The sequence below is a fragment of the Caloenas nicobarica genome, chromosome 1, assembly GCF_036013445.1.
Source record: "Caloenas nicobarica isolate bCalNic1 chromosome 1, bCalNic1.hap1, whole genome shotgun sequence".
Lineage (NCBI taxonomy): Eukaryota > Metazoa > Chordata > Aves > Columbiformes > Columbidae > Caloenas > Caloenas nicobarica.
This window is the reverse complement of record NC_088245.1, coordinates 85,844,729-85,870,967: the sequence shown is the minus strand read 5'-3', so window position 1 is coordinate 85,870,967 and position 26,239 is coordinate 85,844,729. Positions and strand designations below refer to the sequence as shown.

The following is a 26,239-nucleotide window of genomic DNA, read 5'->3' as shown; positions in this document are numbered from 1 at the left end:
ACTCTAGAATTATGTGAAGGTTCTCAACATCACATTGTTTCATATTGCAGTCTCAAAAGTTTGAGTAAAATTTGAGGTTCTTTACAAAATGATGGCCAGTCAAGTGAAGGATTTTTACTTTTATCACAGGTACAGCAGCAGAAATTTAAAGGCACATTAGCCTACTGGAGCATGATCTAGATTTTTTTACTGTTGATCTTAGTGCCACTTGGGAAAAAAAGATGTGATACTACTTTAAACAGGCTAGTACTAGAATTATCACTGGATTTGTATTATATACAGTATTCTTCAGGTTTGTACATAATTGTACACAGCAAGGTGTTAACATGACTACAGCAGATAATATGAAGTCAGCTTTTCAGATTTCTGAACTTTTATCTACAAGAAGTTCGTAAAGTTTATATATGTATAAAATCAGTACCCTCATTCTCATATATGTCCCTAGATTTTCTGAAGTGAAATAATAGAGGTTGCAACTCCAAAGACCTGTGTTCTGTGTGTAAAATGCACTAGCATGGTAGGAGAAGCTGCATCACTCCTATCAATCGATTCAGTACCTCGAAAAGATTCTGGCTTTTTAATTGGTCTTTAGGAATTTTAAAGGTTATCACTGACGTTGTTACGGAACACTTTAAATGGACCCTTGGATTTTGGTTGCCATTATTAAATGGGTGGTTTGAGAATGCCAAGACTTTTTTCCTTTGCTTTTTATACTAAACCCACTTGGAGCAGTCTCCTGCAGTACTCTGAAAAAATCTGCGTGTTTTAAGATTGAAGCTTGGACAGATGCTGAATACTTTGCCTTCTGGGTCTGTTCTTAATCATCTATAAAAGACCATGATTTGAGAGAAAATTGTAGGCATATTCTTAAACACAAAAAGCAGCATCTAAAGAAGAATGTCAGTCATTCTTCAGGAACATTTTAGCCTAAATGCTGATATATAGATAATATAGACTTGAGTCAAAGAGATTTGCCTTTTATCATACTTAACGCTTGTTCACTACCTGGATTTTAACATGTTTTTGCCTCAGATGCAAAAATTTATGTCTGGAAATTACACTTGTCTGATTTAATTAGAAATGTTTCATGAGGATAACAGATGTGCTCTAAATTAGCTAATACTTTGTGTATCTTTTAACACAGTTCTCAAAATGGGAGAGAAAGCTATTCTCAGTGATTCAACACAGTTGTAGTTAGATAACTGCTACTACAGTTGCAGCTAGCACATCTCTAAAGCCAACATAAATGCGGATTCAAGTACAGTTTTACTGCCATTCCTTCTTTGAGATGGAGTATCCCATTTACTGAAAATAATGTCTTTCCTTGTCTTTCAGGAAACCAATGTGTTAGGATTCAAGGGTCCCAGAAAAATGTCTGTGATCATTCCAGGAATGAATATGAATCATAAGCGAATTCCAATCCATCCACGAAATGTGAGTTATGGAGTTTGGTTGTGTTTCAGATCGGAGGAAGGCGTTAAAACTTTCTGGAAGAGGTTTGGGTGTCACTGACAATTAAGGTTTTTAGAGCAGGGTCGTTAATACCCTAGGCTTTAGCGAGTTTCATAGAGAGTAAATACCATGTAGCCTGAAGGTGTTGATTAATTTGTTCTTGCCTTTTACCCAGTTTGTAGCTTTCTGAATAGTGGTGGTATCCTTACTTGTCCTTTGGTCAGTGTAACTATGACTTATTTAGCTATTGCAGTGTGTGTTGTTGCTATTGCACCTACAATCCCTCCTCATGAGCAGGACTCTATTATGCTGAGAGCTGGATGAACAGAGAACAAACTTGCTTCTCCCAGGAGCTTACATTCTTAGCCAATATATGAATTACAACAGATAGATAATAAATAGATAAGGTGGTATTCTGGTGCGGTAGCAAGAGAGTAAATACATTTTTGATCAGAATGTTGTTAGTCTCTTTGTAGGAATCACAGAAAAGGAGGATTCTTTAAGGAGAAAGTGGGATGAGGAGAAGGATGGAGTTTTGTGGTGATTATTTAGCGAGGATTTCTCATACATATGGGGGACATTACAGCTAAAAGCTTACAGAACTGTATCTGAAGATATATTAAGGTATATGATTAAAATAATGCAGTTTCCTTAATGTGAGTTTTATGTTTGGTGTGATAGAAGATAAAAAGGCAGGAAAGACAGGTGCAAAAACATGGTCAGTGTGTTAAGCTAATAATAGTATTTGCAGACATCTTGTGAGTAGATATGAGTAGGACAAGAGTGTATTTGTTGAGGTCAGAGAAAAAAATCTTCAAGAGTGGAAACTCAGTCATGAGAGACTGGAAAACAGGTTTGATTTTGTTGAATGGACAGGAAAATTGTATCTGGAGGTGGTCACTTATTCATCATCTTTCAATTGGCATTGCTGTCTCCCTCATCAGTACAGTAATGATTCAATGGCCCTGCCTTTATTTTTTTCCCGTTTTCCCAACAGTTTTGCCAGCAGGCGAGCGTACTGACAGTAGATAAGGCTAAAACACAAAGCGGTTCTGAAAAGTTGGCAAAGCTTTCAGGTTAGGGGTTTGACTCTGTTTTTATCTTCCTTCTCTGCAGTGAAGACTGCCCCTACTTTAAAGGAGGAAAAATTGTATCTAAATGCACTTACGTGCCAATTCTCAAAGTTCTTTTTGCATTTTTAAAAAAGTAAATAGGGATAAAAATAAAGATATAAACTAACTAGTTTAAATTGAACTGTAAGTATTATGTAGGTTATCCTAAAAAATCCACTATCATATCTATATAAAATACTAAAACTATGCCTGTATCAGTCAGACCTCCACAGCAAGTTGTTTTCTGATCATTTTTCCCATTAAATAGCTTCAGTTTGGATTCTTTATCTTAAGAGTTTTAGCATATATTATTTCAGTTTGGATTTACTTGTTGCAGAGCTTTTAAAATTAAGTCATATGTCATTTGTTTCACTACTATTTGCAGCTTCTTATATTCATTCTGTTTGTCAAATTTAATCTGCTGGTTTACTTCCTCTTTGTATCTTTTTGTTTTTACTGTCTCTGTTTTTTATATTGTGCATCACTTATCAGACGCAATAGGATGACATTTAACCTACTTGTGGCATACTTACAGCCCGCTGTAGCCTTTGGACTTTCTACTGAAGCACCCCAGGGCCTGGCACTGTGCAGTTAACTGGAGATTATTTTCTTTTGTTTCAAAGTTTAGAATATTAGAAATGAAAGGTGGATCCAACAGGGTCAGCGAAAGCTTATGAGACTCAGAAAGGATTCCTGCCAGCAGGGTGGCAGTCACCTGTGGCCTGTGAATTGCCCTCTTTCATGTACACACACTTCCTTCTCTTTACTCTTTTTTTCTTGTTTGAGTGGAAATATGGTGATTGAGTGAAAAGGAATGCTTGTACTGAGAATGCATGAAAGTATCTTCCCGGTACTTGCAGGAAATTTTCAGTAGCACTGAGTTTAAGTGCTGTCATTATGTTTGATTAAACAGGGAATGACCTTCAAGTGACAGAGTGCACACACATGAGAGAGGCAGTACTCGAAAGCAGACCCATTCCAATCTGATAAATATATTTATTTATTCTGAACAGGAACATGAGAGTCTGCTGTCAAAATGGCAAAACAAAAATTTAGAGAATCTCATTGAGTTGCACAACAAGGCTCCAGTCTGGAACGATGATACTCAATCCTATGTTTTGAACTTCCATGGGAGAGTCACTCAGGCCTCAGTGAAGAACTTCCAGATTGTCCATGACAATGACCGTAAGAGTCTGGTGGAGAGTGTGGGGGGCTTATTCAAACAGAAAAAACCCAATTTATTTCATGAGGTTTTGGAGGAATAGGACATTCTTCCTGGAGAAGGGAGACTGGGTGGAGGAATTCAGCTCAGCATTACTGGGGACTTCTCAGCTGTCAAGAAAATGATATACCCCTTTTTCTGGGGTGAGTGCAGAGACTGCTGTCAATAGCTGCAGCAAAAGAGGGGGAAGATGTAAGCTTCCTGAAGGGAAAAAAAAGAAAATGATTAATATGGCACCTTTAGCCCAGCAAGAGAGTGATTTGAGCTTTGGTTCTGAGAAGAAAGGTAATCTCTAGAATAACGCAGTCACTCTAGAGGACAGTTTTCAGAGCCAGTCTGGTGAGAAAGGATGGATACACCAACCACATATATTTGGGACTGCCAGACATGGGTTTTTTGTTTGTGGTTGTGGTTTTTTTGTTTGTTTCTTTGTTTCACTGTGAAATTGCTTGTCTCTGAATCTTTCTTTTCTCCCCAGCTGACTACATTGTGATGCAGTTTGGTCGTGTAGCAGAAGATGTGTTCACTCTGGACTATAATTATCCTCTTTGTGCTCTTCAGGCCTTTGCTATTGGACTCTCCAGCTTTGATAGTAAATTGGCTTGTGAATGAGAGACAACAGACTTGAAACATGGAACTTGCTCCCATCCCTGCGTCTTGTTGCAAGAGTTCCAGGTGGAGTAATGAAAAGCACTTTGGGGAGGGAAAGGAACTGGAGGATGGACTTCTGCAGGCTTGTTAGAAAGCAAATACCAGGCCTCAGAGCATTATGGTAGTTGACAGCAGACCATCTTAAGAGACTGTCCCAAGACTGAGCGGTCTCTGTATGCATTGTGGAGGAACAAGGAATATGGGTGATGTTTTTATCATTGGTGTTGATTCTGCTTTCAGAATCCTTGTAACAGATGCTGCGTGAAAGCGGGCTAAGGAATTTAGCCCACTAACTGGAACTCCTTGCATCTAGGATTAGAAAAATAATGGTTTAATGTTGATATACCTTGGAACTTCCACAGTGCCACTGGAGATGATGCTACTGATCTGATCAGGAACTCAGGAGTTTCTGATCAGATGAATTCAGAAAACAGGAGGACAGTTTTTGGCATATGTTATCTTTTAGTCTGTGTAGCATTTTGCTGTCTGCTACAACAGTCAGGCACGGAAGGATTCAGTTTATGACTCCGTGCAACCATAGGTAATGTTCAACAAATACAGAGCTGGAATGAGACATTGGCTCTAATAAAACACTTTTCTCTTACTCTGTGGGATGATTCTCTGTTAAAGCTGATAGTCCAGTTCCCTTGCATTATTCTAGTTGCTCCATATCCCTTGATAGTCTTTTTATCAAATAAAGATCAATCAAATCTCAAACACTCCCTTTTCAGTTGGTGACATTATATCCATTGCTATTTCTGTTAACTCTTAACCATGTGAAAAATGAGACCGAATAGATGGTAGAATCTGACTAAATTTGGCAGAAGGTAGTATTGTAACAATATACAGTACTATTCCTGAAAAGCAGTGTTCTGATTGAGTGAATCTAGCCTGTAAGCTGATCACAAATATATTTTAAATTTGTCCATTTTTTGTAAAATCTGCTATATTTTTAGGAATAAGTTAGTGATTGATTTAATTTTTTTAACGTGGTATTATCTCATGTCATGACATACTAAAGTAGATTTTATATAAGTAATTTTAATGTGACTGTAAGAAAGAGTTATCTCAAAAGGAGACTGCAGCTATTTTCAAAGGCATCAGTAAGTTTTAAAAAATTAATAAATGTATCATGGGGCTTTGCAACATGTTGTTCCAGTGTTCCATTTTTAATGTTGGATGTACAATATGGAGACTGCAGGTCACAGCATGGAATGCTTCTTGATTCATATGGCCTTGATTCATCAGAGTGAATTGCTGCACACTGTGACTTGTAAGCCTTGTAGTGCACACATCCGCTGTGTACTAGAGCAGAGAACAGTAAATATCTTGCCTGTTTCTTGGCCATTATGCATATTCATGATGATCTTGGAAAACTCTCTCCCTCTATTGAGACAAGAAAAGACATTCTCCAGATTTGTAAATTGTCATTGTCAGCTGAATAACTCTTGTTTCAAGCGCCAAAGGGACAGATTTATTGCTTTTGGTCTCTGGAGTCTTTGCAGTGGTAGATATAACTTGCTCTTTCAAAATACTGAAACTTTGTGAAGACATTTTCTCATATTGCCAGGAAAAAAAATATTATGGTAATCACGTGTAAACTCTGTATTTAACTGTAAATTATTAACTGGCACTGAGAACTCCAGCTCGCCTATATCCCAGATGACCACTCTGCATTAGCTGGTGAGCCATTGTCTTGAGATGATCTCATCAGCAGAGCAGTCCACGAAGAGAACTTGAATCATGGATCTCTTTTGTGCCTTCATGTACTTCCTGCTCATCAGGCTGGGGACAAGACCTGCCAGTGTTTTCCAGTTGTGCTTTTCTGAGTTCTTTGCTGATGGCTCTGCATTCCCTCAACTCATCCAGAAAAACTAAGTCAGTTTTTTACCTGTCTGATTATTTTTCTGACTAGGACTGTGTGAAAGAAGCTGCCTTATGTTAGTTTGTGGCAACCTGAAGGCAGAGTGCTATTTTCCAATTCAAGATTACTTTCTCTGTGCTCAGAAGGCCATGGTAGCATCCCCTTACTCATCCTTTTAGTTAGGCTTGTCAGCAGTGGCTCTTCAAGCTATTTGTTGACATGTAGCATGGTCAGGGCCTCTGGGTCTCAGTCAAATTATGCGGACAGATGAACTGATTTAGTGCTTTTTATGAGATACTGTTTTATATTAGTTGTATTTATAACTTCTATATCTAAATGAAAATAAACTAATTTATATATTGAAAAAATCCTTGATTCTAAATGATTTTTGGTACGATTTTGCTGTCACTTGTGGGTGTTCTTTGTTCCTCTTGTATGAGATACTACCTCAGTTTCTTTCTATTGCCTTGTACCTCATCTTTATTCTTACTCCCCCTTTTCCTTTGTAATTCTCGATTCTCTTAATTTGTGGTGGTGTTTTCATACATTTAGTCTGGGAATAAATGTAAGGTTAGTATCTCTCAAACTTTTTTTTTTTTTTCCTCATCAGCAGGTCTTCATGTATAGTTCTTGGTTCCCATTTGATTCTCTCTTCTAGCTAGTTGCACTCTGTTTTTAATATTTCTCCCAGCATCCAGTTAAGGCTTTTGAGATGGTTCTTTATGCATTTTTCTACCCTCCATCTAAACCCGTTCTACTGTTGAAGTATAATACCATATACTTCTGAATCAAGAACTGAAATAATACAAGGCTAGGAGGAACATCAAGTTGAAGTAGTTATTTTTCCCATTTCCAGTGGGAGGTGTATCAGCCTCAGTAAGAGGAGATATGGTGGCTCTGATAATCAGAAATGGACACAGTTGTCAAAGTGTAGGCCCTATTCTTCATATACCTCTTTTTTTCCCAGTATTTCCATCTGAGCCAAATTAGGTTTACTTGGGAGAGAAAACTGAGCAGGAAATACTACTGGGCATTTGTTCTTAGTACAGTAATATTAGTTGCTTATATGCAAACACAGCATTCTTGAAATCCCAAAGAGAGATTAAAACAAAAAGTAACCGTATAAAACTGTTAAATATGAATCCTGAGGGCAGGCCTAACAGACTAAAATAGCTTCTTGGCTCACAAAGACAGTGAATAATTTTGTGCTCTTTTAGAGGGGTCAGTCTCACTCTCATTGAAGTTTTGCTGCTAAATTTGGTAGCAGGGTTTTTTGTTACTGTTGGCATAATAATTACTTAATGTGCTTCTCTATTTGCTGGTAGTAACAGCTCTGTAAATCTCTCAGTTGACATTGAATTAGGTTTCCTGTTCCTGGTATAGAAGACAAGCAAAGCCTTCCCTGTGATTTACAGGTCAAGAGCTAAGAGTGTGCGAAGTCTTGTGAAACTAAACTATGGACAGATTCCTTCTTTGACAGAGTCAGGAATCTCATCTACTCTGCCACAGTGTCAAACTGTTGTACATAACTGCAGTTTGGAACTACTACAGCTGAAACCCAGAACTAAGACAGATCCTTAGGGTATGCTAGGGCCAAGAGATTTGGTCCAGCATATGTGATAAAGACAAGTAGAAAAGCAACACTGGTGTAAGGGCTTCCTTACTAACAGGAAAAACAGCCTGCTACAACTGTGAACTGGTAAGAATTTAAAGCCTTGTCATGAACGAGGACAGAGACCCTGTACCTACTCTTTCTGTTGTATCTCTTGAACTGTACAGCCTATAGAGTTTTTGTCTTCTCATTCCATCCCTTAATGCGTTCTATATGGAAGTATTTGTTTCCTTCTGGAAGCTGGAGGTCACTTCTTTGGTCCCCAAGTGGGAGAAAAATCCAGAGGCATACTAACTTCACCAAAACATATTAAGGTAAAGGCTATTATAACTGTAACCTGCTCTGGTAATTTAACATTTAATTTAGAGAATACGTAAATGGGTGAATGTATTCTAGGGGATTGAATTTGCAATCATTTACTTTGATTAATTTAACATTTCCAGACAAGGCAAAACATTGCAGAGTCTGCAACGTAAGAGCTTGAAATTATAAAGAAAACAAAGAATTATTTTTTTTAATGCTTAATTGAATTGAGCCCCTTATTTATTAAAGGGAAAGTAATACTATTTTACTGTGAAAAATGACTTTATTTTAAAAGCTGCAGAGGGTGGGGAATTAAGTCTGATCAGCTTGCCCAACTCTGTCTCTCCCTCTGCTTTCTTTTCTAAGCAGAATAGTGTACTTCTGTATTATCACCAGTAAAGAAAAAAACAACCAACCAAAAAAACCTCAAACCACCAACAAAAAACCTACCACCAAACCCCCTCTATTCTCTTGAGTAGGTTTACATCTGCAATTGACTGGAGTCCTGCAAACAATTTGTGTGATGATTCACAGGAAGGAATAGGTTTCAATTTCTTCTCTTTGAGCTATGTTGATTCTGTGGGGAAATGGGAGCAAAAGAATACTGTTAGTCACATGATCATGAGACCTGACCTAGAATTCACAGTGAACAGATGTGATGAGAAGTGAGCTACCTTTAATTTGTTTTTCATTAAATTACATGCTCTGAAAGATGGCTTAGTAGAAACAGTGGCTGAGATCATTAGAGAACTTTAAATAACAAAAGCCCACAAAATAATTTCATTGAATTTTGTAACTTCATCTTACATATATTGTACATACTCTCAATTCCTGCAGTTGTATCAGAAAACTTTTTCTTAAGTATTCATAAATTATATAATGTATATTTCTTAAGTATTCATAAAATTATTATATTACTTATAAAGTAATCGTAAGTGTATTAAAAATGATTAACAGTATCAGTTATCTTCAGCACTACCAAACTAAAAAAAAAAGGAGGAAAAAAAAAAAGTGGAGTTGGCCTTCCAACTCCCAGTACTAAGTTTATGAAATTGATGGGTTTTGCCATGTGGTTTCTGAGGCCTTGGGACACTTTTAGGTCCTGTTTTCTGTATTTTCTCTGCAACTTGAAAGACTTACAAACTTTTTTAGCTTTGGGTTCTTACCAAAAGCTGAGATTTTTCTTAATCCATTTCTTCAATATACTTAAGTTTTAAACAAAGCCAGCTGTGCCATAACTCTACTGCAGGTAGTTATGTGCACACCAGGCATCTGTGTGCATCCACCTCCTGAAAGCACGAAAACATTTATTTTGCTGATGTAGCTGGACTGCCTAGAGCTGCTAATAGGATGTAATTAAAATTACTAAACTTACCGGTTTACTTCTGCTTTTGTTTTGGGGATGTGGCTTTCCAATCCTAGTGTAGCTCTCAGTCTTGTATCAGCATTTTCTAGTGCAGCATGTTTGCATTCCTGTACAAATAACAGAGGAAAAGGGCAGCTTCCTCGCGAGATTAGGAAACAGCCACAGAGGATATCCCTTTGCTGTTGGGCGAGTAGCTTACTTTCTGGGATGCTCTGGGGACAAACTGTTACAACCACTTCTGCGGTGTTGGGGTTGGTTTGTTTTGCAGTGGCTCAGCTATGCTGGGTGGAAATCCCATCACATCCCTAAGGGGCTTCGAAGAAGTGTCGTCTGCGGGCCGCGCCTGGCCCGAAGGGGCTACCGAGGGCGGCCGTGACCCTGCGCCGAGAGGACTGGGGAGGGCCGGGTTCCCCGGGAGCGGAGCCCCCTCACCCAGCGCTTGTCCCCGGCGGCCGGAACGGGCGGCTGCTGGGCCGCCGTCGAATCCCCGCAGCGCCGGAGTCCCGTCCCTGGGAAAGCACCAAGCGAGTGGCGGCATTTCCAGAGCTCTTTCTTCGGTTAAGGCCAGCCCGTCCAGGCCGCGGACTCCAACTCCCCCCGCTCCGGGACGTCGCGCCCGCTCTCCCCGCTGCGCCACTTTGTGGAGGTAGCGGCGTCCCGAGCGCTCCCGCCGCCCCCGCCCCCTTCCCCTGCTCCCCCTCCCAGCCGCCCAGAGTTTCCTTCCTTCCTCCGCTCTCCCCTGTGCGGGGCAGCCTTCCTCCGCCGGCCCCCTCTTCCGGCTATTGCCCGCGTTCCCTCCGCTCCGGTCACACACGACCTCAGGCCGGGGAGCGCCCGGCCCCGTTGGGTTTTATTCTCAGCTCCGCCTCGACCCTCTCGCCTCCCCCCGCCAGTCCCCTCCCTAGCCCCGTCCCAGCCACTGCGTTGGGCGGCAGTTCCCTCCCTCGGCCGCGTTCATTTCATACCAACTCGCATTCCTCGCATTCCTTACTTCCTCCTTTCAAACTCCAGGGGAAATAAAAACCCTCCCAAACTCCTGCCCGGCCGCCGCCACGCCGCTCAGGCTTGCGGTCCCGCCGGCCGCTCCGCGCTCCTCAGGTGAGTGTGCGCTTTGTGCCTCCGGTCCCGCCGGCCCTCGCTGCCCCACCCCCTCGCCCCGCTCTGTGCCTCTCCTGTCCCCGGTCACCCGGCCGGCAGGAGCGCCCGGCCCGGCATTGTTCGTGCCGTCCCTGCAGCTGCGGGACATGAGGAAGGGGGAGCCCCGAGGGCCCATGCCGAAGCCGCCCCGAGAGCAGTCGTGGATCCCCGGCAACTTTTTTTCCTTCCGACTTAGCGGTGGCGATGCTGAGCGAAAAGCTGACCCACCCGCTCCCCCTTTCCCAGCCCCCACTTCCACTCCTGCGGGCTCGGGGATGGGCACCGGGCGGGAACGAGGGGCAGGCATGTAGTAACAGCCCTCATCTGCTCTTTTGGCAGAAAGTCCTGGAGCAGAAGGAGGATTTGAAGCCTGTCCCCGCCGCCCCTACGGAGCAACAACCGCTCTTGCCCCGCTCAGGTCAGGACACGCTATTTCTCGATCGCTTTCGCGGGAGGTGATGAGGCGTGGGTTCCTGCAGGAGAGCGTAAAAGGCAGGGTTCGGAGCCGGTCATGTGCGACAGAGGAGGCACAAGCGTACAAAGGAAGCGATGGGAACATCCTCAATGGAGGCTCCGGCGGCTTTCCCTGTTGGGAAGGGGCTGCCGGTGCTGGGATTTCGGGAACTCGGTCACCTGTCGTATCGGCTGAAAACTACTAGCACGTCTAATGGCAAAAAATAGGTTTCTGTACCGTTCATAGGGATGTTCTTGGGGAGGAGGATCAGTACTTTCTGTAATAAATTTTAATGTAAATTGTGGAAGTTGTTTTGGGGAAAAACAAACCAAAAAAATCATAAGCAAACATGTCCCTGAGAAGGCATGTGGGTTCTTAAAGGGCATTTATCAAAAGGTGAGAGAACACTTTTCCCAGATCAGTTATTCTGAAGTTAAAGTTGAATTTTGGTGGCATGCCTCTGGAAAGGATTTGAATTAAAACCCAAAACAAAACAAAAACCAACTCTCCACACAAAATCAAACAAACAAAAGCACCACCAAACAAAAAGCTTCCCCAAGTAATATTTTATCTTATGTAGATAATTCCGTTTAAACAGGCTTTTCTGTGGAAGGGAGAATTAGTGTATTTTAAAGACTTCTGTAAAGTACTTTATGGCGAATGGTCATATATAAGTTAAAAGTAGAAAAACCCCACAACTAACCTAATAATTTTTAAATTATTATTTTTGTTTAAGCTGAAGTTACACTCATGTTACTTTCTAAGAGTTCTGTGAATCCCCTACAAATAAACAACACAAAATACTTTTCAAATGCAGAGGGCAAGGGTGAAAGGGAAGGAGATTTGAGGATTGTTTGTTTGTTTCTTTTTTCTTGTTTCCAATTACTCAGAACAGATTATCTTCCCCTAGGCTTGACTGTACTGTGTGCAAAGTGAGTGGAGCATTCCTTCATCTGTCTGTCCATCTGTCTGTGTAGATGTAAGAGATTTTATTGCTCCTCTCCTACAGGAGGAAGTGGGAAGTAAGACAGGACACAGAGTAACAGGGAGGAGCAAAAGGAACAGAATGAGGGGGAAAGCAGACTGGATATGTAATGAGTGTCAAGGCGGGTTTGAAGCTGCTGTGCTATCACCTGTGCAGTTAAAGCCTTGATAGTTTTCTCATGACCTGGATGGTGCTGTAATGAATATAGAGAGACTTCTTTATTAGGGTTGTTGGGTGCTGAGGGACTCTGGTTTTCTTTGGAACTTGGGTTGGCAGAGTGAAGGGCAGCCAGACAGTGGATGCAGTCACCTTATAGGGTTCTCCTAAATCCCAGTTTGGATGGCTCCCTCAAACTTGAACATGTGAGAGTCTGTCATCTTTAAACTGAACCATCAGCTCATAGTTTATCCTCTCAGACGTGATCTTGGGAGCAATTAGTGTGCATGAGAATGGGTGTGAAGAATTGCTCCACTGTCTTGGTTCCTGGTACATCGTTTGGATTTTTAAATTAATGTTACTGGTGGCTTTGAAGTATTTTATGTTATTACTGTGATAAGTGTTTTAATGTTCGTGTATTACAGAGCATATGTGGGAAAAACATATGAAAATAGTACTGCCAAGCTCTGAAGAGAAAAAAGACACTGTGGCACTGAATCTTGCTTGTGGTTTAAAATAAATCACGGTTGTTGTTTTTCTTATTGGGGTATTTGTTTCACAGAACTCAAATACACTAAAGAGTTTTGAGAAGGTTGCTGAAAAGTGCTGTTTCCAATAGAAGTTGCTTGCATCTCTGTTTGGAGTGCAGTTGGACTCATTCACAGCTCTCCTTCCTTAGTATTAGTGTCTTTTTCTGCTTTTATTTTTCAGCATTTGGTTCCTTCACAATATTGCTCAGGGGGTGGGTCCACAAAGACTTGAGGCTGGCACTGCTGAAGACAGAAGCTGTCTGCACAGCCTCAAACTGTCCATTTCTGTACTTGTCACACCTCTTGCCCTTATTGCTGGAAGAGGTATTGGCACTGCTGTTTACTGACCCAGGCCAGGGGACTGATCCAGATGAAAAGTAGCACTCTCTTTTAGCAAGTTAGTTTTCAGCCACATTTTGTTCTCCAGTTGGTTAATCATATGATCTCAATAAATGGTGGTGTGTCCGGAGAAGGGGGTGCAATGACTAGGGGGTGGGCAGCAGGAGAAGAATGGGGATGTTTTCTTATCAACATTGTCATCTTTCCCCACCTTAAGTAATTCCTTGGTCCACATCTACAGTTGCTCCTGTGATAATGAAATTATTTTCTGTCTTATCTGTGCATGACTGTATCTTAAGAAAGCAAAAATTCAGTGCTACCTTTCTTAAAAGATCTGTTATACTTTCCCTGTGGCTCAGATTTGTCCTTTATTCATTTGTTCGTTTTCTTTCCCCACCCCCAGCCCCCCATAAGTGCTATGCAATGGATCTTGCAGTACTTTTCTTGGGCAACTTTTCCATTGCCTAATGTACTTTAACATCAGAAAAGTTCTTACTTCACTGCAACAGTTTTCGCCTTGGTGTGTATTTCTAGGAAATGATTGCTTATTCTCTGTATTTGCATCTTCTAAGTTCTTACAAGCTACTAATGAGACTAAACTTTTAATATTTTTCAACTTCTCTTGTTTTTTATTCTCTGCTCTTCATTTTCTTCAGTTTGTCTGTGTTCCTTTTAAAGAATAAGATCTGATATTCCATGTGAGGTGATTAATCTGTCTTTTTTCTGCCTAACGTGATACCTGAGCACAGGCAGACAAAAGTTACATTGGTCATTTGGCGGATATATTTGCTTTGCAGAGAACTCTCTCATTTGTTCAGCATTCTCGCTCTTGTCTGTCTTTAGCTCCTGCTTCTCGAAGAGCTTTTTCCTTTATTTATTTCATTGTTGTTTCTTCAGTGTCTTTGCATTACTTTTTTCACATGGTCTTATTTGTCTCCCTTGCTTCTCTTGTTTGTTTTTGAGCTGTCTGAATCCCTTTGAGTTCTTTCTTATCCACTGATATTTGTAAACTTCATTCCATGTCACCTGGAAGTTTCATTTACATTCCTTTTATTCAGTCTCTAAATTAAGATGTCAAAGAAATCTGGATGGGCAAATATCCCTGGAGCAACCTAATAGATATGCCCCCTATGCCTCTTGGTTCCATTGGTCTGTATCATTACACTTATTTTTGAATGTGTTAGTTAATTTTCTAATAATATGAGCAGTACTCTCTAATTTGAAGTAATTTTTCACCTATGATTTCCTTGGAGAGTAGCAAATGCTATTCTAAATCTAAACAAACTACATTATGCCCTGTATTCTTTTCATTCCCTAACTTAATGTCAATTCTCTCCTCCTTTGAAGTGCAATCAAGTTTATGAAGATTTACAGTAGTGTATGCTTCTCTCCACCTTCTGCATTATGCCCACCACCATGCTAAATAAATGCCCAACGTGTTCCTTTGTAGAGCCCTGTAAAAATTCAGGAATTTGTGTGCATAGAGCTCATGACAAGATCTGAGACTAGAGAATTAGAAAGAGTTCTTTGGGGTTTGGAGGTGCCTTTTTATGTGTGTTTTGTTTTGTTTTCTTTTTTTCTTTTTTTTGGGGGGGAAGGGTAGGGGAGTGGGGTATGTTGTTCCTGCCCCTTGGCTCCTCCTTTTTCTGGAGATGATGCAGTCACTCCTGTTTGTTCTTAACACCGTATGAATTAGATGTTTTCCTGCTAGGGAGGGTCGGGTTTTCCAGTTCCTGGTGCCACTGGCTGAGTCACTGGCTCTGTTTTTCTGTTCTATTGTAGGTTTCTAATTACCTCATTCTTACTTTCATTAGAAAATGATTGCCAAAAGGTAGGTGTTTTACTTTATTGTACTTCTGAAACATGAGTTCCAGTGGCTTTCAGAGCCTGGATACAAGCCTTTGAAGCAACTACCTTGCTATTTCCAAAGAAAAAATAAATTAGCGTAGTCCTCAAAATGCCTCCCTTTGAACAGCATGGTAACCATTAGTGACAGATGTCCAGGCAAAGTCTAATCTCTTGTAACCAGGACTACTTTAACTGAAGGAGGAAAAGTCAAGAGAGTACCAATCATGTGTATACTGAAATGGAAAAGGAGGATTTGCTGATGTGTCTTAAGTTCATCTTTCCTGGTCATACTTCTCCATACTTAGACTTCAGCAAAGCCTTTGACACTATCCCACAGCATTCTCCTGGAGAAGCTGGCAGCTCAGGGCCTGGATGGGTGTACTCTGCGATGGATAAAGAACTGGCTGGAGGGCCAGGCCCAAAGAGCTGTGAATGGAGCCAAATCCAGTTGGCAGCCAGTCACAAGTGGTGTTTCCCAGGGCTCAGTATTGGGGCCAGTTCTATTTAAATCTCTTTATCAATGATCTGGATGAAGGGATTGAGTGCACCATTAGTAAGTTTGCACACAACACCAAGTTGGGAGGGAGTGTTGATCTGCTGGAGGATAGGGAGGCTATACAGAGGGATCTGGACCGCCTGGATCATTGGGCTGAGGCCAGTTGTATGAGGCTTAACAAGGCCAAGTGCTGGGTCCTGCACTTGGGTCACAACAACCCCAGGCAGAGCTACAGGCTGGGGGAAGAGTGGCTGGGAAGCTGCCTGGCAGAAAGGGACTTGGGGGTGTTGATTGACAGCCGGCTGAACATGAGCCAGCAGTGTGCCCAGGTGGCCAAAAAGGCCAACAGCATCCTGGCTTGCATCAGGAATAGTGTGGCCAGCAGGACTAGAGAGGTGATTGTGCCCCTGTACTCAGCGCTGTTGAGGCCACACCTTGAACACTGTGTTCAGTTTTGGGCCCCTCATCATAAGAAGGACATTGAGGTACTGGAGAGAGTGCAGAGGAGGGTGACGAAGCTGGTGAGGGGCGTGGAGCACAAGTCTTATGAGGAGAGGTTGAGGGAACTGGGGCTGTTCAGCTTGGAGAAAAGGAGGCTGAGGGGAGACCTGATCGCTGTCTACAACTACCTGAAAGGAGGTTGTAGCATGGAGGGTGTTGGTCTCTTCTCCCAAGTAGCAAGTGACAGGACAAGAGGAAATGGCCTCAAGTTATGCCAGGGAAGGTTCAGATTGGATATTAGGAAAAAAATTCTTAATGGAAAAGGTTGTCAGGCATTGGAACAGGCTGCCCAGGGAAGTGGTGGAGTCACCATCCCTGGAGGTGTTTAAAAGGCGTTTAGATGAGGTTCTTAGGGACATGGTTTAGTGCTGGAGTAAGGTTATGGTTGGACTTGATGATCCTGAGGGTCTCTTACAACTGAAATGATTCTATGATTCTGTGATTCTATAGGAGGTCCATGAAATAAAGCTCACTGATACAAGACTACCAGGATTTAGAGAGATTCTCTTGGGTTGAAAATCTTGCCAGTATAGGGGGGAAAAAAAGAGAGGTGTAAAAGAGTGTTTTGCATAAGGAGATTTTTTCCAAGTGCATTTACTGCTTGCTGAGTTACCTTTCTAAAAATAAATAAATAAATCCTTTTTCTTTTCCTGCCCTGTTTGTTTGTGAAGGATCTCTGTGAATATAGCTCTGCAGGGGAAACAATGGAAATCATTATTTCTATCCACCCAGTAAGCTAACTGAAAAACAGAGAAGCAGCATCTTTTTCAACTTTTTTTGGTCACAGGTTTTATTAAGAACATGCTTTAAAATCTGGAATCAAGTCTGTGGTTGGCTGTGTCCCTTTAAGAATCTAGTTTTACTTGGCTACCTGCACTTGTTCTCCTGTAGATTAGTCCAACAGGACTAATAACCTGTTGACCTTCCTGGTGAGAAGGGTATGGAAGGGCAAAGAGATAAATCAAGAAGTTCGTGCTTTCCCATAATATCTGAGGGAAAATTTAACTTGTGTTTTTTCAGTTTTTAGCTCTCCCCCCTCCCCCCCCTTTTTTTTCTTCTTACTTATTCCCATTTGAGGGTTAGGGTTGTACTTACATGTGAACTTACAGGTTCACATGATTTTCACTTGCTTTCTGTGAAATCCCTACACGTTCAGCAGTTTGGAAATGACAGTGTGTTTATGGCGCAATTGAGAGGGAACAGTTCTGAGCTCAAAACTACACTACTCTGAGTTGAGGATGGCTCTATTGTCTCTTGTATCAATCAAACTAGTAGGAGAACTGCAATCTGTCTAATATGGCTGGTGTCTTTGTCTCCTGAGAAATTTCGGACTCTTTTACAGAAAAACAAATCTGGTGGACTTTCCTCAGCATCAGCCCTCAAGGAGTGATTATCTTAGCTGTAAGCAGTGAATGTTCACCTGTTGCATGTTCCAAGTGGAGCATGTACTCCACAACTGAGCTGGCTGGTTTCTGAATACCCCGAGTGTGGCTTGGTTGGTAGCCATAAGTAGGGTTCATTCATGTGATGCAGATGTTTCATGGTTCTTCTTTATTTTTCTTAGGCATTAGTTTATCAAAAGTATCTAACACCTTTGATCTCTTGTCTGACTATGACTAAAATCAAAGCATGTGCTTAATTGGCTGACTGAATTTATGTCCCATTTTATATACCTGTTCTTCCTGTTTGTGGTTTGCATTTTTCTTGAGGCTTTAGTAAAGGGCTTAGCCCTGGCCAGGCAAGTCATGCCTGCAACACAGACCACCTGCAAGCACTGCAGATGTGAAAATCTGACTGTGTTCATGGGTTGTGAGGTCAGTGCTTCTGGCTATTCTGTTGTATGTCTCAGCCTGGATTCAGCTATTTCTTTCCTTGGAGGCTGGCTATAGTTTTGGAGCTAGATGTTTCACTGCTTTGGATGAAATTTGCAGGCATCTGTCTCTTGTCTGAGTTATAATAAATTCGGCCATTAGTGTCACGGGAAGCTAAGTATGTCGCAGTTGTGAGGTTTTTTGGGACAGTTACCCTCAAGTCCTAGACAAGAGGTTGAAGGATGTCATGAACAGGGTGCGGGATTAGGAAATAAGAATTCAATTTGGATATCATAAAATGGGCTTTTTGAGTCTCTCAATTCCATGTTACTTATGAGGAAAGACTCAAAAGACACCCAGTTTCCAGACAGTGTTAAACATGAGCCCCTCTGAAGTTACACCACTTGCAATCGCAAATCGCTTTTAAATTTCACCCTTTCTTGTCTTGAAATTCTTGTCTGGATTTTGCCTCCAGTCTGATTTTGTCATTGGGTGGTTCACTTAGGTCTTCGGGCTATAGTTTTTTCCATAGGTAAAATACGGGCTTTTGAGTCTGGTGAGATTTTCAGGACAACTGGCTTTCAGTGGGTTTAGGAGCAAGACTTTTTAAAGCTGCTATTAAAGGTTCCCTATCCTTTAATAATTACGTGAATAATACTCTTTCGGAAAATGCTAAGCATGATTTTTCTGTTGCTAGCTTGGTTTGGTAAGACCTAAGTTATTTTAATTAGTCAATGTCTACACTTGTCTATACTTGAAGGGACAGCTGTGATTTAAATGTGTTAGCTAACACTGCTGGTGATTTCGGCGATAGAAAAAGGCCATGATTATTGGACTTCCTCCTGGTTCATTGCTTTCTAACCAGCTCCATGCTTTTTGGGAGAATGACTCTTGGTGACCTCTGCTGCTAGCATGAGGGTGGGTAACCATCTTCATCCTGCCACAACCTTCATGTTTGGGAAACTGTGAAACACATGCCACATCTTGGAAAGTTGGGCAGAATGGGAGCTCTGGGAACAGCTCTCATGTGGCAGATTAATGGTGACTCCCAAGGAATTGCCCTGTTCTTTGACGGCTGGGGCCAGCCCAGTGTGTGGCTCAATCCTAGGGCAGCCTGGCAATGTCCACTTCTGCTGCCCTTGCTGGCTCATTTTCACTCCCAGCTGAGATGTAAATCATGCAGTAGTCATTTTGTCAATCCAAGGCTGGTGGCCTTCCGATGTAAGCCATTCGTGGGAGCTGTGCATGAGTTGTCTGTGGCTTAGGATTGATCCCCAAGTTGGCCATCTCTAGACTAGTGGGAGTGGAACCAGCCTTTGTTTTTTCTTGTTGTTGTGTATTTTTTTCCTCCTCTCCTTCGGGCAGCAGGGGTCTGTGTTCTGTTTCCTTTATCACAAATATAACTGATGAGATGGTGTGCAAGGCCACGCACAGCCTTCTCTCATCGCATCCTGTTTGACTGCATTATCCAGGGCTGTGCTGATATAAGTTCTCCTCTGTCCTCGTTGCAATTTGTATCACTGTGCTGGACACTACATCCTTGCTCTGTTTCAGCCAGAGCTCAGCTACTGCAATAATTTTAAGAGTGTTGCTTTGCTGGAAGTCAGATGCCTTTTGAACAGTAGCTGCTGCAGGCAGTTTCAGTGTAGCAGGCAAACCAAGCTTAATTTTGTACTAGTCAGCGTGATAAGCATAAATGCTGGAGCTAAGCTTATGCTGGATATGATCTGAGGCTAGTAGTGCTTGTTCCTTTGTAAACCAATCTTATTTAGTGGTGAGATGGAGACAATCTCACAATGCAGCCTCTAGATGTAATCATTATATTACCTTGCCCAATACGCAGAGGGAAATCTCGGTTCTCCTTTCTTCCTTGCCTGGTGCTGCTGCTTGTTGAGATCTTTTGCTTCACCTACACCAAATAATATCTTAACTGGTTTTATTCACGGGATTAGGCAGCATTACTCTGGTGTCCTGGTTGGACAGGGATATTCACAGAGAATAGCCAGCAATGCTCAGGGATTGCAGGAGGCCCAGGGCTGACTGGTGCTGCAGAAGTGCAGTTTACTTTCCTCAGTATAGTTCAGTGCTAGTTGGTCTTGTGACAGTTGCATCTTTATTTTGCTCTGTAGAGGTCCTGTAAACAAGTTCATGATTTCTGTCTTCTTTTGCCTCCAAGCTTTAACAGATCTTGGTTATTACTGAATAGCTGCTTTCCCACCTTTTTGCTTTCCAATACATTTTTTTCCTGCAGTCTTTGAGTTGCACCCCCTTGGAGCTACTCATCTACTGATTGCACTCATTCTTCTCTTTCAGAGGAACTGAACTATTACTGTAGTGTCCTGTAGAATTTCCCAGCCTTCTTCTTCTGGTAAGTTTGAATGCTGTCTTTCATTGTACCTCGCGCAATAGATTTTGCAGCATTCCAAAATGTTACTTTCCTAACCCCAAATCTCTTTGTATGACTGCTTTGTGTAAACTCATTTGTTAGCGTGTTCTGGATGGAAGTAACTGACTGGTTGTTGCTGCTTCCAGGTTTTCTTCTTGTTATAAATGACAGTTATAGTTTCATCAGCAGGACAGCTTCTCTTCTGGCCAAACTCATTCTTTTTTGAAATTCTCTATTTGACTGCTGATCAGATATGAAAATGCTATGCTTCAGATCTCCTCTGTAGTAGCAGTATTTGGCTCATATTAGCCAAGTAGTGCATACCAGAATTGTTTGGTTTTGTTTGCATTACAATGACATCAAGGAATACTATGATAGGAAGCAGTCCCTGCCCCCCCAGCTTGCAGTTCCATTAAATGAGACCAAGGATGAAGTGATATGTCCTTGGTAAGATGAAGTGACCTGCTCAGAGTGAAGCCAACTCAGAAGCAGGAGTGGACCCACACGGTCAGACTCCACATGACTGGGCTAGCGAACATTCCTGCCTTGGAGGAGGGAGTGAATAGGGACATCTCTAGTTAGTGTGTAGTGCTTGATAGCAATTCCAGCAGGGAAAGGGGGTGGCCATGGAGTGGGAGGAGTCTTTTGGACAGAGTAGCTCTAAGAAAACAACAACTGGAGACAGCTGGCTGCAATTTCTCAGATCCTCAGGAAAGCATGATTTTGTGTTGAGCAGCTGCCACAAACACTTAAGAGGGAGCTGTTACCAACAGTAATGACTGAGAGATTGATATTAGAAAGCAGATGTATCAGACTAGAGTCTGTTAAAGATGTGCTCCCTATCAATGAGACCTCTTTGAAGGGCTCTTGACAGCTGTCTAGCCCTGCAGGATCTCTGAAGCTCAATTTGATACCATGTGTCAAAGGAAAGTGTTGAAGTTACCAGCATCAGAACAATTAAACCCAAGCTGCTGGAGCTGGAAGATTTTTGTGCTTTCTCCATTGTTTTGCTTTCCTTTGGCCCAAAAGCCTGCTTTTGTGAGGGACTCATTAAGAGATGGGCCATGGCAGAAAGAATAACAGGGACCAAGAGTGAATAACAAACAGTATTTGGACAGAGGAGAACAAAAGAAGGAAGTAGAGGTACTGTCGGGAAGAGGTGGAGGAGCTGTGAGGAGCTTGTGTCTTTGATCCTGGGAGAGGATCCATGACTGGACCCCACAAAAGAAAGGTCTCTGGAAAATAAGAGTGAGATCAGAATAAGAACAACTGTTAGGTATAATACCAGAAATATGGAAGCCAAGAAGCAGAACATAAGTTCAAACTGAAGGAATCTGAAGATAACAAATGCCAAGCCTGGGACCTCTGGCGAAACTTCCTGTTATAAGAGAGGGACAACATCCTCTTAGTCCTCTGATCTTAAGAACTGTGCCTGGCCAGGGGGGATTCAGATGGGGAAAGAATTGTCTGAGGATGCCTGGGTACTGGGATATCTGTTTAGTGATTTCACAGTCAAATTCCTTCCACATCAGAAGAAAGCTCTTGCATAAGCAGAACTTTAAAAAAATAGAAAGAAAACCCTTACAAGTCGTAAAATATTTAGTTGTATTAGAACACTCAGTAATACAAATCACTGTTAAAGTTACCAAGCTGTATGTGTATAGTTACTATTGATTGAATGGGAAAACAGAAGCAAACTGAAAAGTAGATGCTAACTGAAAGATTTGTATTTTCTTAGAGTAGTTACTAATGAATATTATTCACAATTTTATAAATAACACATTCAATATTAGCATGTTTCTGAAAAATGCTCTAGTTTTCACTGGGTTGGGTTTTCAGTGGGAAGCAATTCCACTGACAGTTTTTCAACTTGCTGTACTAATAAAGCCATTTGCCATATAGTTTAGCCCCAGCTTCTCTGCAGTTTGCTTTGCTTAGTTTAATAAATAGCCACTTTGGCCACCAATGAGCTCAGAGTTCAGATCAGCAGTGCGGGAAATAGAAGGCCTGAAGTGTTCAGCCAAGGAAGAGACCAATAGATCAGATAACACCTGACCAGACCTCCCTATATTGATATTTATTGCCTCTGAGCATGGAGTATTGCCTGGGACTGCATGTGGAGCTTCCTGTTCAAACAACATTATTTAAGAAAGCTTCGTAGGCCCTTTAAGCCCTTGTCGTCTTACTGAACTAGAGGCATAGAGTTATAAGGGTTTTCCTGGTCATTTCGGTCTATAGAATTTCTTTGGAAGTGATCAAAAAGAAAGCAAATTTGGTTTAGTGTCTGGGTAATTACCGAGATTTCAGCTGGAGACAGCCAAACATCCTTGATTTTATGGTCTGTACAATTCCACTTTTCTCATCATTCATCAGGAATAGCTTTAGTGCAAAGAAGGGAAAGCTGAATCAGTCACCAAGCTGTAGAAAAGTTGGGATTGGGCACAATAGTACATTTGGTGCCTGCTGACCTAGCTGTAGCTTGGGATAGGACTAACATTGCTGGTCAAGGCACGAAAAGTAGGAAGCATTAAAAAAAATACCTAATCACTTTCAGATTTATATAATTTCTTTCATTGCTCTTGAGTTCCGCATCTCCCTTGATTTAGACCAGTGTGAGTTAAGGCTCACATATTCTGTCTCTTGCTTTGTGGACTTCTCCGAATATACAAGTGTCATCTCCTCAAGTTGGTGCAACCTTTCTTTTGTGTTTGGAGAAGAGAGTCTTGGGAGTTGACACTGAACTGAATACAGCACGTTTTCTCCTCCGCTTTTTCTGGAGCTTAGATCAGAAAGGACCCAGAGTTTCCTGTGTCACCGAAGGTGCTTGGTGCAGATGGTGCCTCGTAAAACATGAAATGATCAGGCAACAACTCTTAGGGTTTGGGTGCGGGAGGTGGGAGGGGAAGTTATGCTTCAAATATATTTGCTTAGTTTCCAACATAAGAGTGTGCCATACTGAAATTATCTGTCAGATATTAATCTGTGTCTGCATGGACATTAAGGAAATGAAAATAGCTGGATGCAAAGTAGGTGCTTCTCATGGTTATGATGGCCATACATTCCCTAGGATATGACTTTGTCCACTTGTATGCATTGCTAGGGGATTTGGCTTGATAGGAAAGGTTGTAGCTTCCAGTGACCATAGCTTTGGGAGCCACACAGTTGAGCAGTATGTTTTCACTAAGTGTGGAGCCTGCTGGCTGTTATGAGACTTACTGCTCCAAATGCAGGTAGAGCTTTCACACCTTAGGCTTCTTTCTGAACGCCTCCAATTCTCAGTCTGTCAGCCTAAGTTAAAACTATTCTGTGCCATGTGTTTGTGGATATTTTAATGTGCCTTAAATACAGACGGTCTTGACAGCCTCTAGGGACTAGGGATGCTTGAAGAGATACCAAAAGAAGAATAGCTGGAACAAACAGCTTCTGTTTCTCTGTCAGAGTGGAAAGCTTACTCTTCTACACTGATTCCACAGCAGGATGATCTCTTGAATACCTGTGTAATTTTTTATTGAGCATCTGCCAGTAAAACAGGATGTATTGGTTCTAGATACTTGGTGAGGGAAACAACTGTTACCATTCATTTCAGGGTCTCTTAAAGTCGCATTGCCTGCTTTGGTGCCATTCATAGTGTGCATGAAGTCCAAAGCAGTAAGAAACCGAAGAGAGCCTTAAAAATGAGTGTATGATGTAGTGTGTTGTTGTTTTGGTTTTGTTTTTTTTTTTAAAGTTGATGTCAGAAAAGTTTCTGGAGCCATGAGACCAGAATTTTTGAACTTCTGAAGCTGAATTAATGGACCCACTTTTCCTATTGACCAACTAGGGCATGGCATAACTGTGCAAATTTTGTTCTAGCTAGTTTTTGACATAGACCATGCCCAAATTTCTCTTCTGTCCTCCTTTACATTATCACTGTGATATTTCTGAGCTAGTCTGACTTGGCATGTCAGAGCCCTCTCCTTATTCTCTTGTTCAGTAAATGTTTGATGATTCTGTTGCTCTTGCAAAAAAAGCATTATTCTGATTTTCTTGCTACCCAGTGCAATGTGGTGATACACAGGGAAGTTTTGAACTCTCATTTAACTGGATTCTCAAATGGTGGCTTGTGAACATTCTTCGTAGCTCAGATAATGAAACTGTTAAAAAGGTAAATTAACAGCTTTGGGATTAAGGCAGGGGAATGATCTGTATCTTTAGAAGACATTTGTCTTCTGTATGGTTGACTGGAAGTGTCAGTAAAGTCTGAAAGTTGCCTTCTGAATTAGTGTTTTAGCAGCTCCACTTAATGACTTGAGCCTCTACTGTAGGCATTTATAAGCAGACTATAATTTATTGTAGTTTTCAAGAGCTAGGAGCTGCCTGCTTAGGTTAAATGAAAAAACAATTTCTGCTACTGCCCAGCAGCAAATCTAATAGTCTGAGACTGGTAAAGGATGAGGTAGCAGAGAGGCACAGAGAACTCAAGGAATGTGCCCAAGGTCATTCTGAAGATGAGAAGTAGAAATGGGCTAAGCGCCTAGGATTCTTCACCTGCAGCCTAGTGCCTTCATCCTTTTACTCATGGTGCCTTCTGTTCCTGCCAGAATATAGTGCTAAGATTTGGGAGACGTTGCATTAAACTGTCTGCCTCCAGGAATTGCTTTTTAGAAGTGCAGCTGATCCTTGAAAAGAAGAAATGTCAGTGTTAAAAATGACACCGACTACTAACTCTGATCCAGTGAAACGGTACCTAAGAAAATTTCAGCCACAGGGCTCAGTGATGACTAGGTAATTCATCGCTGCTTTATTTTGTATAGTTTTTCACATGGACTGAATCCTTGTATGCATGCTTCAAAAAGTTAAGTAAGAGTTACACAGATTATGACAGCAGAGGGAGAAAGAAGCTGGGAGACAAAGACAGAGGTGGAGCATCTGAGGAGAACTGGGAAGTGATAGAGAGTTAATGAGCCAAAGAGATACAGGAGTAGACTGTTCTATCAGAAAGATTTGTAGAAAGGGTTTTCATCTCAACATTAATAGAAATCAAGGTAGTCGTTGAGTTACCATTTAAAGTAAACTTGAAGTAAAAGCCCTCCTCACTGAAGATTTTTAACCTTTTGTTTGTTTGGTTTGTTTTGTTAGTATCTCCTCATCTTCTTAGAGAGGAGGATTTCTAACTGACAAATGGGACATGTTTGTCACCACAGGTTCTTCTGAGTCTGCTTCTCTGCGTGGCACCTTGGAGTTTCTAGCTGGCACCATTACCTCCAACGAGTGGAGTTCTCCCACCTCCCCTGAGGGGAGCAACGACTCGGGAGGCAGCGAGGCCTTGGACAAACCCATTGACAATGACGCTGAGGGTGTATGGAGTCCGGACATTGAGCAAAGCTTCCAGGAAGCGCTAGCCATCTACCCACCATGTGGACGGCGGAAGATTATCTTGTCAGACGAAGGCAAGATGTATGGTAAGGAGAAAGAAAAGGCACATCACAACACTCCAGGCAGCCTGCCCTGTGCAGGCCAATTGCCTTGTACCAAATGACGTTCTGAATGAACTCTTTTCTCTCAGGCATTCCAAAGTTGATGCAGTTGGTCGCTTCAAGTTGTATTTAGGAAAATCAGTGAAGATTTTAACAGTCACAGATCAGAAGGCATTATAGATGTCTTTTTCAGGGGAGTATCAATAAGGTAGATCCCAGAGTGGGGCATGCTACAGAACTAATCTTTGGATAGATAGCATATAACAGCTGCACGGTGTGACTAAGTCTATCTTTTATGGTATCTGTCACTGCTGTCTCCAACATTCTTATCCTAACAGGTAAAGGTTTGTGTCTCTGGTGCTAAAGGGCAGGTCAGCTGCTTGAAGCCCTGAATGGCTCTGCTGGTGGTGTGCAAACACCTACAGTTTGTTAACAAGCTACACTTATCAGATCTTAAGAAGGGCAGAAAACAGACTTCTCTGGCTGTTCCCTTTCATTGTAGTTGACCTTATAACCCTGTCATGAATGTCTTTCATCTGTGGGTTCTTCTCAGCTAGC

At 41.8% G+C, this 26,239-nt stretch overlaps 2 protein-coding genes and 2 long non-coding RNA genes across 8 annotated transcripts in view; 3 read left to right on the top strand and 1 right to left on the bottom strand.

Annotated features, from left to right (window-relative positions):
- TULP3 (TUB like protein 3) overlaps positions 1 to 6,203 on the top strand; it is a 34,575-nt gene extending 28,372 nt beyond the window's left edge. For both annotated transcript variants that reach the window (XM_065651853.1, XM_065651845.1), the window contains 3 exons: positions 1,336 to 1,434; positions 3,578 to 3,749; positions 4,265 to 6,203. In XM_065651853.1, coding sequence (XP_065507925.1) covers positions 1,336 to 1,434; positions 3,578 to 3,749; positions 4,265 to 4,398 — 405 coding nt within the window. In that variant the 3' untranslated portion in view covers positions 4,399 to 6,203. The remainder of the gene's footprint in view (positions 1 to 1,335; positions 1,435 to 3,577; positions 3,750 to 4,264) is intronic.
- Positions 3,555 to 10,661, bottom strand: LOC135998635 (uncharacterized). Of its 4 annotated transcripts, XR_010607576.1 has the most exons (4): positions 9,782 to 10,415; positions 9,592 to 9,689; positions 8,667 to 8,793; positions 3,555 to 3,987 (listed from the first exon to the last, which is right to left on the bottom strand). It is a non-coding gene; the product is annotated as an uncharacterized LOC135998635 (long non-coding RNA). The 4 variants fall into 4 exon arrangements; XR_010607588.1 differs by lacking the exons at positions 3,555 to 3,987; positions 9,782 to 10,415 and adding an exon at positions 10,574 to 10,661 and having other exon boundaries at positions 6,246 to 8,793; XR_010607582.1 differs by lacking the exons at positions 3,555 to 3,987; positions 9,782 to 10,415 and adding an exon at positions 10,548 to 10,626 and having other exon boundaries at positions 6,246 to 8,793.
- LOC135998624 (uncharacterized) lies at positions 10,591 to 25,496 on the top strand. Its single transcript, XR_010607559.1, has 4 exons — positions 10,591 to 10,680; positions 11,059 to 11,137; positions 20,153 to 20,207; positions 25,409 to 25,496. It is a non-coding gene; the product is annotated as an uncharacterized LOC135998624 (long non-coding RNA).
- Positions 25,497 to 25,582: 86 nt separating this feature from the next.
- TEAD4 (TEA domain transcription factor 4) overlaps positions 25,583 to 26,239 on the top strand; it is a 47,487-nt gene continuing 46,830 nt past the window's right edge. The window contains exon 1 of the mRNA XM_065651863.1: positions 25,583 to 25,666. Coding sequence (XP_065507935.1) covers positions 25,660 to 25,666 — 7 coding nt within the window. The 5' untranslated portion in view covers positions 25,583 to 25,659. The remainder of the gene's footprint in view (positions 25,667 to 26,239) is intronic.